Source organism: Gymnoscopelus braueri, assembly GCF_963280865.1.
Source record: "Gymnoscopelus braueri genome assembly, chromosome: 1".
NCBI classification, from domain to species: domain Eukaryota; kingdom Metazoa; phylum Chordata; class Actinopteri; order Myctophiformes; family Myctophidae; genus Gymnoscopelus; species Gymnoscopelus braueri.
This window is the reverse complement of record NC_137603.1, coordinates 25940018-25963949: the sequence shown is the minus strand read 5'-3', so window position 1 is coordinate 25963949 and position 23932 is coordinate 25940018. Positions and strand designations below refer to the sequence as shown.

The following is a 23932-nucleotide window of genomic DNA, read 5'->3' as shown; positions in this document are numbered from 1 at the left end:
TCCTGACCTGGCGGGGATATGCCCTGTTGCGCACACTCCGCACAGCAGTACAACCGGTGAAAGCAATTCACTAAAACGAGAGCTGTGCTGCACAAAAAAACGGGCTAAAACTGTCACATTCTACCTGCTGAAATAAACTTCCCATTTAGATCATTGTTGACAAACAAACAGAACATAAATGTTGTTTGCAAAGGGATTATTTATTTCTTGTCCATCAGAGCGGTGAGGTCACTCTACTTTTGTATGATATTGATAGCCTAAACTTTGACTTTGTTTGCAGTTATTCTATTGCTTGCTTTAGATTAAGATTCATCATTTTGGGATTTCTCTATATTTTGTCAAATGTATTAATCTATATTTTGCTGTTGAAAAAAACATCGGGTCACACCGGTCCGTAGGCCACTATGGAATCCTCTCTCTCTCTCTCTCTCTCTCGCTCTCGCTCTCTCTCCCGTACAAATAGATTATCTATCTATCGTCTGTGAATATATATAATCTTATAATAATATGAATAATCATATACATACTGTACAATGAATCATCATATATTTTATTAATAATCATAATACAATAATAATAATCCTAAATACCAACATGGAAAATTAATTGTGATAAGATCGTGGATCGTGATTATACCTGAAAAAAATCGTGATATGATATTTTGGCCATATTGCCCACCCCTATGAATAGTTATATCAGCATGCCCATATATGGGCAAGTGGGCATATACTGATGGGATCTCCATATATGGGAATAAAAGGGACAAGGACTGACAAATACAGAGATCTCCATATATGGGCATAAAAGAGACAAGGACTGACAGACACAGAGATCTCCATAAATGGGCATATCAGTCAGATCACGGTACGCCATAGGTGTGAGGGCCGCGTTGCGGCCTGAACTCTAGACGCAAGGGCCACGTAGTGGCCCAAACTTCTAGTTCTCTTAACACATTGACCGCCGGGCCCGTAGTTCTACGGGCCGTTAAATCCAACGCTTAAGCGCCGATCCCGTAGCCTACGGGCTGTGGTGCTTTTTCCTTTTCTTTTTCAATTTTCCGGTACGGCACATTTCATTGTAACACCACCGGAAACTGAATTATTTGGGATCCGGTTTTGACGATCACGCCGGCTCCCATTCTAAAGTTCACACTGAAACGCCATTTTCTTCGATTGTAGTTTTTCTCCTCGCTGATCACTGTTTAACATAAACCGTTCTAACTCAACAATGGATGCCCCGTTTGACACGTGGTTTGGACTGGTAGACACAGGGAGATGTCCGCGATGTTTACAAACAGTGCACAGATCAATCTTAAGGATTTTAACGACGTCTATGGCGACGTGAAAAAAACAAAAAACAACAATAAAACGTTGGCACTGGTGAGTACATTATGAGATTAACCTCTGGCGGTCAATGTGTTAATGACTTTCACTTTAATTTTATTTCGTTCGCTTATCACTACACGTGTGTGTGTGTGTGTGTGTGTGTGTGTGTGTGTGTGTGTGTGTGTGTGTGTGTGTGTGTGTGTGTGTGTGTGTGTGTGTGTGTGTGTGTGTGTGTGTGTGTGTGTGTGTGTGTGTGTGTGTGTGTGTGTGTGTGTGTGTGTGTGTGTGTGTGTGTGTGTGTGTGTGTGCGTGCGTGCGTGCGTGCGTGCGTGCGTGCGTGCGTGCGTGCGCGCGCGTGACGAGGCTTGGTGACTAGAACAGAGAGTTAAGTTGGCAGTAGCTGTGAAAGTATGAGTGCAGCGGCACCCTGTTGGCTCACCTGACTCAGTCTTTGCGTAGTTGACTCGGGGAAGGACATGTAGCAAAGGGCCTCAGGTCGGATTCAAACCCATCTCTCTCTCCTGCCACTTCCTCTCTGGGAGTGCAGAGTAGGAGGACTTTTGCTTCCAATGCGGCCAATGCTGTTCTACAGAGATGGACCTGGAAACCACTAGTGTCTACTTTATGGTGTAAATAACTGGTGTAATTCACTATAAATCTATTACATCGACCTTACGGCACATTCTGTAAATCTGATACTAAATGATCACCCCCAATTCCGAACATTTCGCCATTGTTCATTCCCCTTTTGCTGCAAAGTTTTTTTGCTGCTAAATCTGACAATGTATAGATCTGCAAATGAGGTTATTTACTGCTATAGTTCCTTTTACTGGTTTAGATTGTGGGTCTTGCCTGTACTTTTTAACCTCATTTGTATATTTGATCTTATCTATTTTTCTTGATCTTTTCATTCCTTTAAAACCCAGTATTGTCTTGTGGTGTTGCATAGCCTTACAGACATGCTGCACCAACATTTTGCTGCTTGTACCTGTAAGACTGAGTGACACATGAATGAAACTTTCTTGATTCCGTTTGTCCAAAATACATATTATATCATCTCCAAATGCTACTCTCACGTGCTTTAGACACCTCTTGCATGAGTATTACGTGCTGTAGCTGTTACATTAATCTACTGTGGGAACAGACGCATGTGGAACTTCTCCATATAGGAGGGCAATGTTTGAATGATCCACTGCCTTTGCAGGCTATTTTTCATGCAGCAATGTTTTAAGTGGGAAAGTAACATACACTGCATCTGTGGACAAGAAAACAGTAGGCTATACATCTGTCTAAATAACATCCATAGTCCATACCATATATGAACATGTAACCACATCTGCATAGCATAACTAGCTTCTATCAAAATAGAGTTTTCAGACTATGGTGGAAAATCGGAAGTGAGTCTGCAGTCCTGACTGAGGGGGAGGTCATTCCATAACTTGGGAGCCAGGAGGAAAAGAGTCTAGGTTGCTTGGAGCATTGGCCAAGGTGTCATAAGTAAGGGAGGGACAGACATCCTGTGTTTGCTGATCCAACGTTGTTGGTTCGATCCCTGGCTCCTCATGGCTTTCTGTCAAAGTGTTCCTTGATCAAGACACTGAACTGCTCCCGATGAGCAGGTTGGTGCCTTGCACGGTTGGCCTCCACCATTCGAGTGACTGTGCGTGTGAATGGGTGAATGTAATGCACATTGTAAAGTGCTTTGGATAAAGGCGCCTATAGAAATGCAGACCTACCATTTGCAATGCCCTTGATTGCCTTGTAGGTCATCACCAGTGTTTAGAATTGGATGGAGGCAGCAACCGCAGGCCAATGAAGGGAGTGCAGAAGTGGGAGACGTGTAAAAATCCTATCAGCCCAACATTTGGATCAGTTATTGGGGTTTGAGAGAGAATACCGAAAGACCAGCAAGGAGGGGGTTACAGGGGTGAAGCCCGGAGATGACTGAGGCTTGGATTAGGAACTGGGCAGCTGGGTTATTATGTATTGTGTATCTTTGTATTGTTTTTAACCTCTTCCTGCCAAGGGACCGCCAAATTCTGGCCCAACAGTTCCTGTTGGGCATGGCCACTGTTGAGTGAATGAATGAATGCATGAATGAATGAAGAAATCCCACTAATAGAATTGCAGCAGGTTTTGTGTGATGTTAGATATAAGTACCATTACAGTAGAGAAAAACGTTTTTTTTTTTCATACTGCAAAGACGATTCATAACACCACATAGATTTCTCACTTTGGATATTATTTTTTAATCAACTTTATCCCTCGATTTTGTAACCCCTTTTTTCACCCGGTGCCAATTTGCTAAGTGATCCTGGGCACTACACTCCCCCCACCAGCCTAGGGAGGCCAGGGCCGAGCTCATGCCTCCTTCAATGCATGAGAGCCTTCTTGTCACCTGACAGGGGGGAGTTTCCCTGGTTGGACGTAGCGTGTGGAAGGAACACGTTATTCCAACCAGTTCCCTTCCCCTCCATCAGGCGCCCCGGGTGACTAGGGGGAGGCAGTATAGTGACCAGGATTACTACATGTTTTTGTGAGGGTATTAACTACCCTAGGAGACACGGGGAGAACATGCAAACTCCACACAGAGTAGGCCCTTTCACCAACCCCACCTAGGGTATGGGCGCTGGTGACGCGGAGGAGAAGACACGCCCCCAGCGCCCACAGCTTCCCCGGCGGGAATCGAACCTAGGACCTTCTAGCTGTGAGGCGACAGCGCTACCGACTGCGCCACCGTGCCCCGTTCACTTTAGATATTATAACTGTTTCTGAAATACATGATACAAATGTCAGTTTTACAAATGTTCAAACAAATGACCTCATATGATGTCACATAGAATCACGATGTCATCAGTTTATTTAGCTGATGAAAAGTGTTTAAATTAGTATGAATTAATGTGTGTGTGTGTGTGTGTGTGTGTGTGTGTGTGTGTGTGTGTGTGTGTGTGTGTGTGTGTGTGTGTGTGTGTGTGTGTGTGTGTGTGTGTGTGTGTGTGTGTGTGTGTGTGTGTGTGTGTGTGTGTGTGTGTGTGTGTGTGTGTGTACACACCACTGATCATTTGCAACTGTCAAACAGCATACAAGTGTCATTGGTATCATTTGCATTGTTGTTCTGAATGGCTTGTCAGTACTGTGAATGAATCTCAAGAGAGATTCAAGATTGTAATTTGATATGTCCCATATAGGTGTTACGAGAATTCAGTCAATTCATGAGTTGACGTGAATTATTGTGAAACACATTGTATATGGCAGAATAATACTCACTATCATATGTGTACTAACTCAATTCAGTGTCTGTGGTAGGAGGTGGTGGTGATGATGTGTTGAGAGCTTGTAGGTCTGCTAATTTTGAATAGCCAAAGTATAAACTAGGTTTAAAGTGGTTAAACTGATTGTGTTGTATATTAACTCATTTTGCTGGGGATCCACTGGAACCCTTTCAAGGGCCCCTGGGGGTCCCCGCTTTGAGAACTCCTGTCCTAGTGTGATCGTTTTCGGTCTCCCAGTAGTTTCCTGGCTCTTGTTCTGAGTTCCTGTTGGTGTGTTGTTCCTGTGTGCTTCCCAGTTCCCGTTGCTTCGTCTTGGGATTCTTCAGTGGGGAGTTTCCGCTTGCCTGTGTCCGCATTTGGGTTCTTCTACCTTACCCTTGTGATATGTTACCCAGTAGCACAGAGTAAAATAATTAAAAACAAATGCCAAACATTTATATGCATTGTTCAAATGTTGTTTGAATTTGGGTTCATTTCTTTGAAGTTACAGAAAGTTTTCTGTAATGTCTTGAAATCTATTCTAGATTTAACAAGACAACACAGGCCAAACAGGGGGCAATAATTGAAATATTCAATTTCAATTTCAATCTCCTTTTCAAAAATGGTTCAAACATAGTGAAAATATAAGTTCACAAGGCTAGTTGTGAGCTTGTAGCTCACTTATTTTCATTGTTTGTGAAATAGGGCTTACAGTAAGTGATTAATTCATAATGTATTTTTGTAATCCTTGGGAGACGCCATATTTCTATTTTGGGTCTTGAGCTGAAAAAGTTTGGGAACCACTGGTTTAGGGTAATATTTAGTTGCTCAGGATACATTGATGTTTATTGGGTCATTTGGGCTTTCATGGCCTGCATGTGATTGGATTTGCTTGTCCCAGGTAGGGAAGGCTCACAGGTCTCAAAGTGGACAATACCATCCATCTGGTCACTGAAGCCATTCATGTGTCCCTCTGTTACCATCTGGGTGGCGATCTCTAACGCTTTTGCTAGAGCGATTTTGCTCCAAGCTCTTCAAAAGTAATGTTGTCGTAGAGTGTATTCCAAGACAGGAGGTTGTGCATTACGACCGCTCTGTCAAGGATGCTGGAACCATTTGCTGTTGTGGCCATCTGCCATCAGCATGGCAGCAAACTCTTGCAGCTGGTTGCCCTGGTGATGAGATCTAGGAACATATTCTGACAACTGAACGCTCATCCTTGAACAGAGTGGCCGACATACGGGAAAGTTGTTGGCCTGCGGAGGCCAGTTAAGTGCAGTTCAGTACATGCTTCAGAGTTTCTAGACGTTCACTGTCATCAACAATGGATTTATAAGAAAGCTTATTGTACCTTTGTGCAGCTTCAATAAACGTCCTTCTATATAGTCTTGGACTTTGCATAGCAAACTTTATTTTCCCCAGCTGTTCATTAGGCCATTGGTTCTCAAAGTGGGATCCGGGCACTCCCAGGGGTAGGGGTGTTGGAAAAAAATCGATTAATGTAAGAATCACGATTCTTATTATCAACGATTAATTTTTTTTTTTGCTTGTTAAAGTTACGGGAGTTTTTACTCTATGGTGTTTGTGATATGAAATGTATAAGCTTACCATAATCACAGTAAACATTATCATGTCTTCAGTCATATTCAAGGGCTTTTTTAACTACTCCAGTCACTTTCAGTTCAGCACAGCTGAGGTGTGTGTGACGCTCGTTGACACTCGTTACTGTTACTTGCATCAAATAAATTATGTTGTGTTTCTGCATCAAATAGAACTACACTTAATCTAAGATTCCATCAAAGTCAAGTATTTTACACAACCTTTTTGATATTATATTTTTTTTGGTTTGAGCTGTTGGAAATAACTAGGCTACACTTGGTTGTTAAAGTCCAGATGAAAACAATATGACTGAAGTCATTTGATTTTTTTTAAATTAATCGATTTTTTTAAATAAATTTTTTATCAAATCGAGACCCCAAGAATCGGAATCAAACCGTGAGAGAGCAGAAGATTCACAGCACTACCCAGGAGTCCTTGGGGGTGTACCAGGGGGGTTTGAACAATATTATTTTATACATTGGCTTTTCAAAAATAGCGCACAAAGCTCATAGAGCATCACATCGTGCCGCGCTATGAAAAATCTAAAACATTTGTGAAAATCCTTGAATAATATATATCTCTGCTGTCGGGCTGAAACCACCTAACCCTAACCAAAATGTCGCATTAGCCAAATGTCCCTTTCTGTTTTGCATACGGTGTCAATATTGCTTTGGAGCACAAATGTTACACGAAGCTTGGTCAATCAGGGACTTATACTGGCTAAGCAGCACAAACGTGACGTGACACCAATGCAATGGTTTGGGTTGGCCAATCAGGGAAGCCGATGCACACAATCTCTCGAACACACAGAACTTGTGCGTTCTCCTCAGACCAGTGGTTAGACGATACAGATATTAATATCAGAATTAATTGAAGCATGTTGTGGATTTTATGACTGAGTCAAGAGATATTGAATCAGAAGGTGGTGGACATCTTCCCAATAAATTAAAGATGACTCTTAGTGGCTAAAATATATAGTGTTAAATGACCACATGAGAGTTGTATTTCTTTAGAGAGGTGTTATGGTGCAAAAAATAGTCAAGGTCTGACATTAGCAGGCAGTCATTCAATACATTATTGGTATGTTTCATAGAGAGATGCAGTTGAGAATTTAAATGAAAGGATGAATTGAATTATAGAGTGATGTGGTAATATAACAGAGCCCACACAAAGTATCAGTGAAGCAGGAGAAATATAATTATCCAATAGAAACTGAACATTTTAAAAGTTTCATGGGTAACATGAGGACCAATTCAGGAAGTGCCAAACTTACCGCCCAGTTTAAACACTTAAACCCTATATACGGTACTTTGTGGACCAGGGTCCCCCAGGGGTCTTTACTTAGCCCCCTCCTTTTTGCCGAACATAACTGATCTATAAGCTCACAACACTGCTTGTAGATCTGCAATTTTTGCCGAATGTTTGTTTACCTATTTTTGCCAAATGATGTTTGTCTATTATGACATGCCTAGAATAGGGATGCCAGGGTTTATGTTAGGGATGTTCGATATTGACTTTTTTTTCCGATATCCGATATATTGATATTGTCCAACTCCTAATATCCGATACCGATATATGCAGGCTTTTTCACCAAAAGTCAGCTAATTGTCAGGTAACAACATCACACATCTAATAAAATAAAATAGCTATACTATCAATATAATATCTAATACATCTAATATAATACAGTGATGTTGTTAGGTTTTCAATAAAGTGAGTCCCAGGACTCTATGGTGGTCATTTGAAGGAGTCCCACTAATCTTAGATTAGATGTTGGCCTAATTGACAGTGCAGAAGCATAATTGCTTTGATGCAAATAACATTAACGAGCATCAACAAGTGTCAGCTGCACACAGACACACAGTCTGTCTCATTTCTCTGCAAAAGCCCTTGAATATGATTAAGGATTACTGTGATTATGGTAAACTCACATTTCATATCACACATACCATACAAGAACTCCTGTAACTTATTAAAAAAATATATTAAAAAAAGGTTTGTAGTTTTTTTCAAAAAACGATACAGATATTTTCCGATATTACATTTTTATGCTAATATCGGGAGGCCGATAATATCGGATATCCCTAGTTTATGTGTCAGTGGGAATACCATGGTAAAGGTTGTGCTTGGTGCAAACAAATTGAAATACTGGCAGGTACAGAAAAATGCTGATCACGATTAGCGGATATTTTTTATTAAAATTTATTTTCAAGGGGAGTGGTAATGCTGCATTCTATTATCTCATAATACTTTTGTGTTATTGAAAGTCTAAGATGTTGAGGTGTGAATTTAAGGTCGTTTTAAATCTATGCATGTGCGTGCGAGACTGCGCATGCTCCTGTTCAAATAGGTTCTTGCACTGCGTGCAAGGCCGTCCCATGAGCAATGCAACCCTGCAGTTGATACCAGACAAACTCGAAATATGACTGCACATTGATTTACTTCAGTTGATATCTAAGACTGATTTTACACACAAACTTCACAAAGGAGCTTCTCTTCATATAGTGCCAGTTGACCTGTGCCCTGGTTAGGCACATTCTTGCAAATTCATTGAAGCTTATATTTTTGAATGGGTGGAGGAAAAAGTTTGAGGTTTTTGTTAGATGACTCAGCCTATGTTGCCCAGCTGTCACTTCAACTACATATTAACTAATTAGTCGTAGTTGTTAGCCCAACGCACCCGGGGCTATCATTGCATTAAACCATAAATACACATGTAAGGTGCAAGTGCAAATTTCCTATGACCATTCACCATCTGCTATGAAAAGATGTTTTATATGTATCTTGAACAGTTTGACATACTTGGCAGCTATTAGGACATAAGTACTGTTTATCAGTGGTTCTCAACATGGGGTTCACCGAATAATTTTGAGCTGTCGCCAGATGCTTCTCTAAATGTGCCCAAAGGAATGTAAATCTGAATAAGAAAAATGTATAAATAAAAACAGCGTTCATATTTTTCTGTTTTCTTAGTTAATTTCCTATATTAAAATTGGCCAATATTTAATTAATTGGTCAAATATTTCAGAGGAAGAGAGAGAGCAAGGAATTGTGTGTGCACACGCACACACGTGTTTGTGGTCACACTGAGACAGACCTTCCACGCTGGCTCTGCGCTCCTAAATGTACCTATAATTAAAGCCATAAAGATAAACTAATAGAGCCATTTTATTTAGTATAGCAGTCGGTATGTGTGCACACACGTGTTTGTTCAGTGTGCACTGTGCACGCATGCACGTACGTACGCACGTGTGTTCGTTGCTTGTATGTTGTTAGATTGGTGAGACGTGAAGGAGGGGGGGTCGTAAAGCCATGGTATTGCACAGGGCAGATATGACAAGTAACTTAAACATACAAAGAAATTATTGCATATTTAATCATTTTATACATGTAAAAATTGCAGAAATAGCTGATCTACAAGCTTACAATGTGACGCGTTGTAAGCTTGTAGATGAGCTATTTCTGCTTTTTCTGCTTTTTTCAATATTTGAAAATGTGTGAACATTTTTCAACATGGAAACGATTATGACTTAAGGCTAGGGCTAGATCCCAATTCTCTTTTTTTGGAAACTGAACAGACAGCTCAGTGTTTGCTGTGCTGAAAATAGTGTCTGTGTCTCCCATGTTTTGTCTGTCTCTGAACATTTTATTGAATACAAATATATAGATCTTTATAACGGTAGAAGAGGTTACTACAGCTCACCTACATGACAGGAAACCCTGGAATATAATTCCCTGGTTTTAACCTTTTTTTCCCCAAATAAATTATTATTATTATTATTTTATTTTTTCTAAAATATCTGATCTACTAGCTGTTTTTACTAAGCAGCTTTTACTAACAAAGTACATAGGTCTTAAAGTGGTTAAGAGGGGGGGGTGATCCGAGCCAAATGGTAGGCAGCATACCACTGCTCTAATGCCTGACAGCGAGTACCCGGTTTGATTCCTGGACGGTCGGACCATGTGCTGCATGCCACTCCACTCTCTTTCTGTGTTTTCCATCTCTCTGCACTGTATAGCTTACCTAATTAAAGGCTCAGAAAAAAGCCCCCAAAATAACTTGAAAATTAGTAAGTAACTTTGCCTATGATTGTAAAACATGCAAAATGATTGTGATTTTGAATTTACTAGAATCAAAATAGCAATTTAGATAAATTACATACTGTAGGCCTATAAATGTTCATTGTACAACCCGGCTAGCACCGACCCAAGCATCAGATAAATAGGTGCAAAGGCTTGTTGTACAAATGATTGTTGCTGCTTGTTGTTAGCTGGTGGTAGGCCATCTGTTTGCATTGTATCTGTGTCATAGCCTGTTGTGTGCTGCTCAAGCACATCCAAAATAAACACTGACGTAGTGAAATGGCACATATTTGGCTTATAGGTGGGGCTAAATTGCCTCTGTCAGCCCCCGCCTGATGTTCTTATTGTTAAGTAGAAAGAAATAGGCGAGATAGGAGCTACAAAGAAAGGCAGGTGCAGCATAGCTTTCAACATGCTTTTGTCAACAGCCCATCTTCAGTTCATGTAATGCTTTCACTAGCTAGTTTGGTCTAACACCTTGGTCTATCTGGACTGACTGTTCTTTGAAATAAACAAACTTTTCTGTAAATTGATGAGGGCTTTTGACATCCAACATTTAAACTGAATAACAATAATTTTAAAGTAAAACCATTTTAATTAAAAAGTCTCACTATGTCTGATTTTATGTGCTTCTACCAGACTGAAATATTGCACCCCTTTAACTTAACTCTATAGCAAGTTTCACAATAGTGAATACTGTACATGGAGTGATGCAAACCTACCAACATAAGCATATCTGCTTCAATGCACCATAATGTCTTTTTGACCATTATAGTATTGTTTCCTACATTTGTATGTAATCACATTTGTGTGATGGTGGATTACTCGGTGAAGCCAAATGTTGAAAACGCTGGTGGTATCCTTTAAAGCCAGGTATTTTGGTTCACACAAATATATTATTCTCACTTTAGTGTAATATCTCTGAAGACGTATCCAATGACATACCTACCTCTAGGTAATATAGTTTTCAGAACCGAGGCTCTCAGTTAACAATTTTGTAAGTACGCAGAATGTAAGCATATTATATTATGCTTACTGCAGAAGGCTGTCCGATATGTTGCTTGCCCTACTTTGTCACTGGCCCACAGGATTGCACATCTCAATTATATATTATTAATATATTAACATTTGCAACATTATAAATTAGGCTGTCAGAGAGTCCAGTTTGGTGGCATGCCTGTGTCTTATGTTGATCTAGATCAAAATCAGTAGCCTACACCCCCACCTCTTTTTAACTGCTTTGTGTATACAAAACATTGGAAGGCTGATAATACTGGTCTTAGAAAGGCCTGGGGCAGCAACTTTATGTATAAAAATGTACACTTACAGTGCGTAGGCCTGCACTAAGGACAGCCCACTCTCAAACCCCTTGACTCACCCTCCCTTATTCACTTACTCTTACAATCATACCCAACCTCACTTCACTCCTCCGTCCTCCATTTCCTTTTATTTTGCCCTGCATTGTCAGACCAGTCTTAAACTACTGGGAGCTCTTTAAATGCCTCTAGATCTGTCTTTTCCTATTACCATGTCTTTCACCATGTCTTCATTTAGCTTCAGTCCCCTTTTACACCCTAATGGATTTGGCCCTGTTCTTCTTTTGTCTTCTGTTAGTAGCATGAAATTCACCTTCAGGAGAGGAAGCCATTTCTTCTGATGCTTCTTTACATTTTGTGAATATAGTTACATGATTCCACCCCCTCCTTTCATTTGAGCTATATATAGTTTGCATTGTTTTCTTTGCATCCTATTTTCACAATGGTGTTACGCTTAAGAGACGTCCATCAGAGAAGGCACCAGCCGAGCACATAGTCATTTTGAATGGATCCGCTGCATCATGCTTGACCTTATTTCCTGTTCTTGTTTAAAAAAAAATTAAGAGCTGTTTTTTTTAAATATATATATATATATATATATATATATATATATATGTGTGTGTATTTTTGAGAATTTCATAACTATTACACAGACATTTAATGAAATTGCATCAGTGTTAAAGCGGTATTGTGTAACTTATTTGGTGAATAGAATTTTATTTTTCCAAATGTATGGTAGAGTACCGGTATGTTAATACAATAGAAGTTATACAATTGGGGTGGTTGTATTTGGTCTCCCTGCTCCTCTCTTGAGACATTTGGATCCTGTGTCCGGGGTAGAAAGTTACATTGTGCAGCTTAAATAAATGTGGCATGTAGCTGTCAAGAGATGTTATGGAAGTATTAGAAATGTATTTGCCCCAAGCCAAGCCATAGTGAAAACATATTTAAAGTATGGAGACCGTCCGTCTGATTGACTTCAAACTTGGAGTGCACAGCGTCATTGGGCGTGCGTATTGCCGAGGACCCGAAGGGAGCCGGAATTAATACATTTGAGGGGCTATATGATATTAAAATATAACAAAAATAATGCATTTGCTAGCATAGTTTTACCTTGAGATGAAGAAGGTAGATTTATCAAAAATGTTAAACAAGCTGCTCCAGTTCACATTGTAGATTACAGTTTAATGATGCCAAAAGTGCAGCATTGTCTGCAAACAGCATAGGTACCCTCCTAATGTTGTCAAACTGGACACTGTACCTGAAAAACTCACACAGAATAGGAAACTAACTAGCCCAGCCCCTCCCATAAACACAATTTACTTACGTGAACAATGCAAACCACTGAGAATTTTAGACAAATGATTGTTGGCCCATAGGTTTATGAGCTAAAGTTATACAGTGGCTTACCAAATTCATAAAATATTAGCCATCACAACCCAACAACATTCAGAGCCTTCAATATTTTAGGATGGATTCACCCAATGTCCTGCCAGCCACAGCAAGGTATTCTCAATCTCATTGCCTCACTGATCACTGAACCTTAAACTTTGCTGGCTTTGGGTAGCCAACCCAGCCTGACGGAGATCTGTGCTCCAAGGAGTGCACTTTTCTAGTACTAGATGTTCAGGCCGCTATGCTACCCTCTCATCTAGAGTTCGGGCCGCTACGCTATGCCAAGTTTGAAGTCGGTCGGTCCCATTTATGCACATGACGCATATATGGCCATAGGAGGTCTGATCTGTGGGTCGTCACCACGGGGGGGCGTGGCATAGTAGCTGCAGACATACTGGTGGGAGTCGATGTTAAGTCAACCTGTTTTATGCCCCACCAAGATGTCCGCGCTACCAAATGACACTTGTTGACGAGTGAACCTAGGAGTCCTCTACAGTGAAAAGGTGGGTCTTAAGCATGTTTTTTAAAGTCCCTAGAGTGGAGGCTGCTTTGATCCTCGGGGAGTTTGTTCAACACAACAAAGGCACAGTCGCCCGTCCTTACTGTGCTAGACCGTGGAGTTCATATGAAACTGACTGTCAGATCTGAGTGACCTGGAGCTGGGAGATTGGTCTAAAAGTTCCCCAATATAGGGAGGTGCAAGACCGAGGTGCATTGAACTCAAGAAAAATAATCTTCAATGTCACCCTACACTTCCCCGTTTAGCCAGTGGAGAGAGACAAGGACCAGTGAGATGTGCTCTCTTAGCTTGGTGCCTGTAACAAGCCTGGCAGCAGCATTTTGGATCCGTTGACAGTCCCATCAGAGTCCAGCATAGAGGATGTTGCAGTAGTCCAGCCGTGAGAAGATTAGCGTGAGGACAACTCAACAGGTCACTGGGAGAGAGGACTCCTTGCGATGGTGCGCAATTGATAGAAGCAGGACTGTACCACTTTTCTGTCAAATTTGAGCTCTGAATCAAAAATACGTTTTTTGATGTGGGGTTTGACCAAGAGGGACACATTTCCCATGTCACTGGTGATCCGGCAGACTATGTTGGTGGACCCACTGAGGACAATCTCACTCTTGCTATCATTCAGCTGGAGGAAGTTCTGAGCCATCCACTCCTTGATGTCATGAAGGCAGTCTCTAAGAAGGTCCAACCCAGTGCGGTCATTGGCCTTCAGTGGGAGATACAGTTGTGTGTCATCCGCGTAGCTGTGGAATGAGATGCAATGGCGTGAAATCGCCTGACCGAGGGGGAGCATGTAACAGTATGGATCCTAGGATTGAACCCTGGGTCACCCCACAGGTAGCCTCGGAAACCCATGCATTTTTTTTTGTTACAAAAAAGAAAAGCCTGGGGGAGCGATGCACGAACGATGGTCTTGGACCTTGTTATCTCCCTACCAATCAGAGTGCAGAGGGGCGTCGCTCTAAATTTGGTGACGTCAGCGTGTTCCGTGCACAGGCCGAGGGGGGGAGGGGAGGGGAGGCGGGGACATAGATTGGTGAATCAATAGGAAGCCACGCACAAATCCAGGCGGCTGTGTTTGGGTCCGCCCTTCAAGACCATGGATTGAGCTCGTAGCCTCAGGCTACCCCACAGGTGAGATTTGCTTGGCGAGAGGAGCTGGCGGCTATGTTCACTGTGAATTTTGTATTAAGTTAGGAGTGAAACCAGGACAGAGCAGTGTTGGGGATACCAACCCCCTGCTGGAGGCGGTTAATAAGGGTGGTGTGATCTATTGTGTCGAACACCGCACTGAGGTCAAGGAGAACAACTGCAGCACTTTTTCCAGAGTCTGCAATGCAGAATAGTTACTTTCAAAAGGGCCGATTCTGTTCTGTGGCCAGTGCTAAAACCAGATTGGACCTTTTTCAGGATCTCGTTTTGATGGAGATAGGGCAGCAGCTGACTGAGAACTACCGTTTCCAGCAACTTAGACAGGAGAGGGGGCGTTTGGATTTGGAAATGGGTTGATGATTACTGAGGATGGTGGGGTTTAGATTTGGCTTCTTTAAAATGGGCTGGACTACTGCTTGTGGGCTGGACTACTGCATGTACTACTGCATGTAACAGTATGGATCCTAGGATTGAACCCTGGGTCACCCCACAGGTGAGATTTGCTTGGCGAGAGGAGCTGGCGGCTATGTTCACTGTGAATTTTGTATTAAGTTAGGAGTGAAACCAGGACAGAGCAGTGTTGGGGATACCAACCCCCTGCTGGAGGCGGTTAATAAGGGTGGTGTGATCTATTGTGTCGAACACCGCACTGAGGTCAAGGAGAACAACTGCAGCACTTTTTCCAGAGTCTGCAATGCAGAATAGTTACTTTCAAAAGGGCCGATTCTGTTCTGTGGCCAGTGCTAAAACCAGATTGGACCTTTTTCAGGATCTCGTTTTGATGGAGATAGGGCAGCAGCTGACTGAGAACTACCGTTTCCAGCAACTTAGACAGGAGAGGGGGCGTTTGGATTTGGAAATGGGTTGATGATTACTGAGGATGGTGGGGTTTAGATTTGGCTTCTTTAAAATGGGCTGGACTACTGCTTGTTTAAGGCAAGATGGAACAGTGCCAGTAGCCAGGGAACTGTTATAATGGCTAGGATGCTCGGCCCTCCTGTGTCAAAAACCTCCTTAAGGAGTGAAGCAGGGACCCTAGAAGATGAAGCGGGTCTCAATGAAGACGCCATTTCAGAGAGAGAGAGAGGAGAGAGTGATGGGCTCAAAGGTGGATAAGGAGGATGGACCTCCCAGGGAGATGGCTAAGTCCCGGGTGGAATGTGGGATATTTTGTCTGATCGAGGTGACTTAGGCTATAAACTCCTCACACTTCTCAGGGAATGTATCCTGAATGACAGGGGGAGGGGTAACTTTTCAAAGACAAAGAAGGTTAGAGATGATGTTCTTGTGGAAACCTGCATCTTGGCATGTTATTAGACTAGGAACAGTTGAATCAGTATGTGATTAACTTGAGAAACTTTCTCAAATCTAGAACACAGAGAATATGTGAGGTTGTGCTGATGTACAATTCCAATCTCCATTTGAAATAAATAAGAAACTCATTTGGGAGACAAACTGTAGTGTTTGAACTTTGCAATCCACAGCAGTGTATCAGAGTGAACACTTAGCCTACCTTTGCATTCTCTCTGAAATGGAACTGATACTGCAATACTAATGTATGTTATATAGAGTACTCTGCTAGTTCTAGATAATTATAAACTGTTATACGGCAACTATTTCAATAGCTGTTAAACAGGCCATGTTTTTGGGCGGTGAAACCGCCCCTATAAGTGAGGTTTGGATATTTGTACAACAAATCTTGCGCAGCCTTCTGCGCCTAACCCTGCACCGTGATTGGCCAATCACAGTCTATTCAGGACTGTGATTGGCATAGCCCTATATAAGAAACCATAACTTAAAAAAAAACATAAATTTGTTTTTTTTAAGTTATGGTTTCTTCCATCATAAAGAGTGTTTCAATAAATGAATTTATTTTTTGTACATGATTGGTTGACTCCATTCAGTATTGTGATTAGCTAGCAAGACACCGCCCACTTCACACAGGGTGTGATTTTTAATACACATGTATGCATGGCTCATTGCTCTTGTGACAATGAGGAGGACATGAATTTACCTTGTGTGTGTGTGTGTGTGTGTGTGTGTGTGTGTGTGTGTGTGTGTGTGTGTGTGTGTGTGTGTGTGTGTGTGTGTGTGTGTGTGTGTGTGTGTGTGTGTGTGTGTGTGTGTGTGTGTGTGTGTGTGTGTGTGTGTGTGTGTGTGTGTGTGTGTGGGGGGGGGGGGCGCGTATGGATGTATAGATACTGTATCTATATGAATGTTTCCAGCAAAGACAATGTAGCTCAGTGAATCTTCAACCTGCAAGGCAAAGACAGACAGTTTGGCGGGGGGTGGGGGTGGAGAGTGATGACTCATGCACACACTAGAGGTGCCTCCTTCTCCATCTCTTTCAATATCCAAACAGTTCTTTCCCAGCTGTCATTCATTGCCTCCAAACCATATCTTCTACCTTGCACTTTAAAACAATTTGTTTGCTAAGTTCACGTCAGGTGATTAGCCTAAGTAGATGAATACAAATATGTTATGGTGCTCAATCATTTTTGCTTGTTAATGTGACTTCTTTGCAGCATATATGGTGCAGAGATTGCAGATACTGTAAAGCCTTAATCTCGTACTTTTGGGCTTTGCTGAAGCACCCTGCCATATAGTTACTTCGACTTAGCATTTCAATAAGTCCAACATTTCATAGCTTCCATTCCCAGTTTGCCAGTTCGACCGTTGCGGCTGTCGTGGTTCTTGAGTATACAGAGATTTGATTTTTTTTTACAAACATTTTATTTTATCCTTTTTCGTCAGTCTTTCAACAATGTAAACACAAGCGCATCTTTTAAAACTTCTTAACACCTTTCAAGACTGCTGTTGCCTCCAATTTCATTATCCTTTTTAACAGTTTGGACGAAGAATCGTCACATTTCATCTAAATGTCTTAATCACAGCCTATTTTTAATCCTTTTTCTGATGCAAAGCAGCTTGTGGCCTAATAGAAAGATTGATGTTTCCATTGTATTGCGCACCTTCCTTAGGCATTCGATTTATTGATTTGTAGCTTTACAGGAGATGCAAGTGTCTTCTATACGTACGTACATGAGTCTCCTGGAATCTCCCTCAGCTACTACTGTCTGTGTAAGAGACTCAGGACTCCCTGCCGTGGGAGGAGAGCTTGACATGGACTTTGTGAAGGGGAGGACAGGGACTGCAGTTTTAGATGGCACTGGAAACATCTCCAGGGGCGTTGATGGAGAGAGATATATCTCCCCTCCCTGTTACCCTGTCCTCCTCCGTATCAATGTACATTATAGTACACTCAAGCGGAATAATCAAGGAAAGAGACAAGAAAAAGTGAGTGTAGGAAATGGGTTTCTTATGGAATGTGATCACTCTCTAGTAAGATAATTAACAGGGCATCAAATTATGTTAGAATCACCAGGGCTTTCAGTTTAACATCCCACTTCAGCCACTGTGTCTGTGACCCTAAAGGAAAATTAGAGTTATTTAGAAAGTGTCATTACATGGAGTTAGAGATATGTGTTCGTCTTACCTTTTGCTGCTTTTGAGGTGATCAATTGTTTAGATTTAAAACGCTTGCTTATTTAGGTGTGTGTGTGCAACTATAGGGATCAGTGAGCACAGCATTCATGTTTTTGTTAATGTAGTGAAAATGTATAAAAATAACTGAAACAGTTTTTAGTTTTTAAATCTTCTAGAGAACTTGTGTACCGCACTCCCCTGTCCGTCCGTGTGTGTGTCCGTTTGTCTGTGAACAACTTTGCACGCACACTCCCGGGAAGCAACATTTTTCACATACCCTGTAGTCCTGTTATAGCGCCACCATGAGGCTGTTTCTTTTTTTAATATAACTCCTACAGATTTTGTCCAAACCTCATGCAAATCGGTACACATTTTTTCCCCTGTATTCCTTTGATCTTGCAACTCACGCAATCCTCCATATTAGGCTCTTTGACCATTTGTGCCAGATTACGTTTTCTACCATTCTGCGTTTTCTTCAAAACACACCTTTTCCAACTACAGATTTTGTCCAAAACTCACACAAGTTGGTACACATCATCTCTGGGGTCATGTGATCAAGATGTATGTGTCAGATCTTTGAGATCCCATTCCAATCGGCCATGACTGCCTTCCAAAGTTTGCTTTGCAGGCCCTGGGTAGGCAACCTGGCCTGGCGGGTTACCTACCCACCAGACCAGACCTGGTGCGTATGATTATAGTTCCTTTTGGAATGTTGTTCTTATTTTTACTAATAAAATGATCTACCTTCTCTGAACATGAAGTGCACAATACCCATAGTATTATGAAACAGACTTTAGAGGCAGTTCAATATACATAATTGTATTTGTTCAAATCAGTGTTATAATGGCAGCCAGCAACATAGTGTTAGGTAGCACAGTTTTGAGTGAATATTGTGTGCTCCAATGTGTTTTCATAATGAGAATCATTTGCAACATTAATCGTACGAGAAATAAACCTCCCATAAACTTCCTCACGTAGGGTTTTCTAAAAGTAAATGAGCACGGATGGTTTGGCACAACATGCATGCTTGGCTTGTCTAAACTAGTCCAAATACCTCCTAAAATGTGTTCATTTAAACTCCATTCCAAAAGATTTCAGACAACACTGAATAGATGAGCAATGTTACTTTTTTGTTGTAACTCTACAACATTCCATTGACAAAAGGGAGATTAGCCTAGCACACAGGAAGGCAGTTTGAACAGCCCTCTGGCAAGGTTTTCCTCAATGTTTCTTTTTTTCTTTTCTTTTTTTTGCTACTCTATTGCTCATATGCTCACACATACATATAGACACAGGCCTAAACACATTACACACAGTCAAGATTTTCAGGTAGGTCCACTTAAAGCTTAACGGTAGTGGAGGCAGGAGGCCACAAGTGTGTGCTGGCTACCAACATCACTGATCATGATCAACATAATAACCTCTTGACAGAATAATTGCTTGAAGCTTTCATGTCCTTAGGTGAGTTAGTCCTCTCTCACTTGCCATCTGTTTTGCCCCCCGAGCCTAGACTAATGGACAGACAAACACACTGTCAATTGGTCCTATAAAATAAAATAAGCTGCGTTTTATGACCTCCCTATACAGTGAGGTCCTATTGTGTGTTTGTGCACACACACACACACACACACACACACACACACACACACACACACACACACACACACACACACATACACACACACATACACACACATACACACACACACACACATATATATATATATATATATATATATATATATATATATATATATGTACTTTGCATACTTTCAAAGCTGAAGCCAACATTTGGGGATCAAAAAGAGAAATGCATAACTTTACCGAGGGCAGAGTGCTTATTTCTAATCTACACTATAGTACACTACACTATATCAAGGTTTAAGATACATTTTAAGCCACAACTACAAAAACTATGTCTGTCAGCAGTTTGCAGCTTACTAACAGTTATAAAAGTTAGAACAATTTGTCAGACTTCAGTGCACACAGGTGGCAGGTCATCCATAAAGCAACCAAACTTGCCATCATGCTTATTATCCCAACCTGTACCTTCACACCAAATGCATTATTCACTAACTACTCATACCATACTCTCAGAATTGTCACTTTTGCGTGTGCTTGCATCTTGCCATGAACTTTGTGTGATGGAGAAATGCAAACCGGGTACCTCCACCCTTGCCATGGCAACGGACGCGACGAGGAAAGCGATCCTGTACCCGTGTATCTGTCTCCCTAATGGTCTGTCTGTTAGTGTAACAGGATCTGTAAAAACTCCCCTCAGTGACATTTTAGATCCCCCACTGTAACTGACCTGGGCTGGGGAGTCACAAGTAGGATTTACGTGAGTACTCAGCCTTCTCTCAGGTTCCTGTCCCCCTTTTCCTAATGAATTCAGCTCGCAGAAGACTGAGAAATGGCCCCTTTTTCCATATAGTCAGCATCTATGTGTTCCTCTGCAGGAGGTAGACCATGTGAGAAAAATCTCACTTATACCAAAAATGCAAGTTGCTTAACAAAGAACAATTCCTAATGTATATAAAGAGGAATGGCCTGTTTTTGATTCGGCATACAAATGGCTGATCTCTCCCTTTTAGGAAGAAAAGCTGTATATGAATATTGTGGAGTGGATAGTTGCAACTAAACAGTCCTGCATTCTGCTACCTTGCAGCTGCACTGTTGGACTGCACCACTTGGACAACTCCTAACTCTCCTGTTCCCTCTGCTGGGAAAGGCAGATATTACACAGCCCAAAATAGAGAATAAAATGTACAGAGCAGCAATTATTTTCATTGTGAGCGTCATTGGTCAGGTGGTCTCTGTATTTAGAAATAGGAGTTTGACAATGTTTCATTCTGGATTGACGGACTGTCTCCTGCTGGCTTCTTCGGCATGGCTTGGTCCAGGCAGAGCTGGCAAGATCCTCCCGGACACTCCTCTGTATGAAATATCAATGTGAATGACTCACTCCAACTTCAGTGTCAATCATCATCGCAAATGTCAAACCCATTATAGCCAAATCCTTGAGGGAGTTGTTTTGTCCGTCTGGTGGCGGAAATATCAGGTTTTTGAAAAAAGTAAATATTGTCGAACGGCATCGAGAGTCTCTGTATAGATAGTTTTACTTTTGGTTTTACATTCTATGAAGTTTTTGACTCCTTATGTTGCATATTTGGTTCCAAGTATGATAACGTCAAGTTGTTCCCTTGCAGCGCTTTGCAGCAGATATCAAAATAATGCTTAGGTTGTCATGGAACCGATGCTGTTTAAGTTCTATAACATTCTGAAGCCATAAAGATGCTATAGACCTTGTCATTGGAATTGCGTTGCTAGGGAACAGTTTGGGTCCAAGTTTATTTCCTGTCAGCTACCGATATTCACAAACACTGCAACGGGGAAAAACTTGGACCCTTTTAGAATGTTTGTTGTCAAGTGTGAAAAGGTCCACCTTTTCACACTTGACATTCACAAACACTGCAACAGGAAATAAACTTGGACCCATTTAGAATGTTTGTTGAAAAGGTCTGTAGATCTTTTCACAGCTTGAAACATAAACATTCGAAATGGGTCCAAGTTTATTTCCCATTGCAGTGTTTGTGCATATCAGTAGCTGACAAGAAATAAACTTGGACCCAAACTGTTCCCTAGCAACGCAATTCCACTGACAGGGTCTATTGGCTACGTTATTGCTAAAAGCAAGAGATACTGTAGGTCTAATTTATAACCTGCAAGAAAAGACGTGCTTTTTGCTGACATAACATGATTCTGTCGTGCGGTTAAATGATTACTGAAAATTGAAAACGAAGAGAAAATAGGCTATCAATTAAAATGGCCCTGCGTTTGGCAATTTCTGCGTGCAAAAATAAAGTAGATATCATCTTTGCTGGTGCACCCACAGATAAAAGCCATCCTACTTTGCTGTTGTGTTTTATTTTTCCTGTTTTGTATTGAATAGCACAACAGGCAAGTTCATTATGCGTGTGACTCATCCCACTAGCCCACACCCCCTCCCATCTGCTGCTGTGCTCTAGAAGGGAGAGGGAAACGCCATTGATCACTTCTTCTCTCACACATGCACGCACACACCCCACCTTTAACGTCACTATCGATCGTCATGTTTAATGTTTTTGCGGGGAATGGCAGGCATTTACTATTGTGTCATTTGCCATCTATTGAAAAGCAAAAAATACCAATTTGTTGACAATATAATACAGCATATTAACATTTTAAAACAATGGAACAAAAAACAGCCATGTTTCTTTAAATGGTGATATGGTTATTGTAAATATTTATATAATTTGTGAAATATGTATTAATAAGAAATTTAAACAAATTTACAAACAATTTACTTGAATCATTCCAAAGGAAAATCCAGGACTGATTCATGTCTTCATCTTGGAGTGATTTCTAACACTACTTTTGAAATGGAAACTTTCTGGATCATGGGTAGGGATTCAATTTGACTCTATTCTGACAAAGGGGTTTATTTCAACAGTATGTGTTCTTGGTAGCTTACAGGGTGGACAGCTTCCATTGAATGTCAAATCACTTTGACAAATCATGGTTGAAGGGAGCCACTTTCAAGAGTCATGTCGTCTCTGTTGTATGTCCAGAACAGTTACTTTTCAGGAAATGGAAAAAATAACCTATGTTTCATTGGCTTCAATGTCATTATTTAGTCACAAGCTCTTGTTAATACTTTTCAGTGGTTAAATATTTATAAAACCCTCAGAGGCAGACTTCAACCTACAATGCATCCTTTTTAACCTGTTTGAGAGAATTGGTGTAGATATTCAGAAAAAAAAGAAGCTTGTGCGGCAATGATTCTGAGTAGATATTGGCAATACAACTAATCATAAACAAAACATCCTCTTAACATTCTTGTGCTGGCACACACATAGTGTCAAGTGTTGGTGGAAAGAGCTGTTGAAGCTGGGGCTAGTTCATAGCTTAAAGGCTGATCTGCAGGCTGAGCTGAGGAAAAAAAATATTTCAGAGCGGGCAAGGAGGATGACTCACATCGACTTATGGGTGTGAATGTGTAATTGTGTGTGTGTGTGCGTGTGCGTGAGGTACAAGATGCTCTAACACTACTGTTAAGGAGTAGATCTATAGAAGACCTATAGTTACCTAGATAAGTGCTAGTCATTCTCCTCAAGCACTAGGACGTATATAGTTGAACCCAGGCAGTTTTCTTCCTATATACACATAGTTATTAATCACAGCCTGGCGAAAGCCATTCAAAACAAGGAAAAAATATAATGACGTTTGTGATATGCGGGGACGTATTTAAACGTATTCACTCATCAATAAGCGTATAAGCTTACAGTATACACATTTTCCGTGAAATTCGTCATCTAAAATACTATGCAGTGTCATAAAGCCTCTTAATTGTATTGTATTGAGCAATGAGTGGGATATAATCATGTTGTGAGCTGACATTGTCTTTACACCCTGACCCACACAGGTGGTTCTGGATATGACGTTTGGAGGCGGAGGTCATACTAAAGCCATTCTGAATAGTAGTCCTGAAGTCACAGTCCTGGCCTTGGATCGAGACCCTACAGCGTTCTCTTTGGCCCAACAGTTAGCCAAGCAGCACAAGTAAGTTTCTTATTAATAATAATAATAATAATTTAATCACAACTCCATTGGGGTAATTTCATCACTGTATCCCTTGCATTCTGCCGACACAAACACATTGATTATCATCCAATATAATTCTTATTATGCAAAGGTATCAATGAGAACACTGTTTTAAATCTTAACAATATACCGCTTGTTTTCAATTAAAAAATGGTTAAAATCACTCAT

At 41.1% G+C, this 23932-nt stretch overlaps 1 protein-coding gene across 1 annotated transcript in view; it reads left to right on the top strand.

Annotated features, from left to right (window-relative positions):
- mettl15 (methyltransferase 15, mitochondrial 12S rRNA N4-cytidine) overlaps window positions 1–23932 on the top strand; it is an 84885-nt gene that overhangs the window by 18829 nt on the left and 42124 nt on the right. Inside the window, exon 3 of the mRNA XM_080446424.1 lies at window positions 23586–23722. Within this exon, the coding sequence (XP_080302550.1) occupies window positions 23586–23722 (137 nt within the window). The remainder of the gene's footprint in view (window positions 1–23585; window positions 23723–23932) is intronic.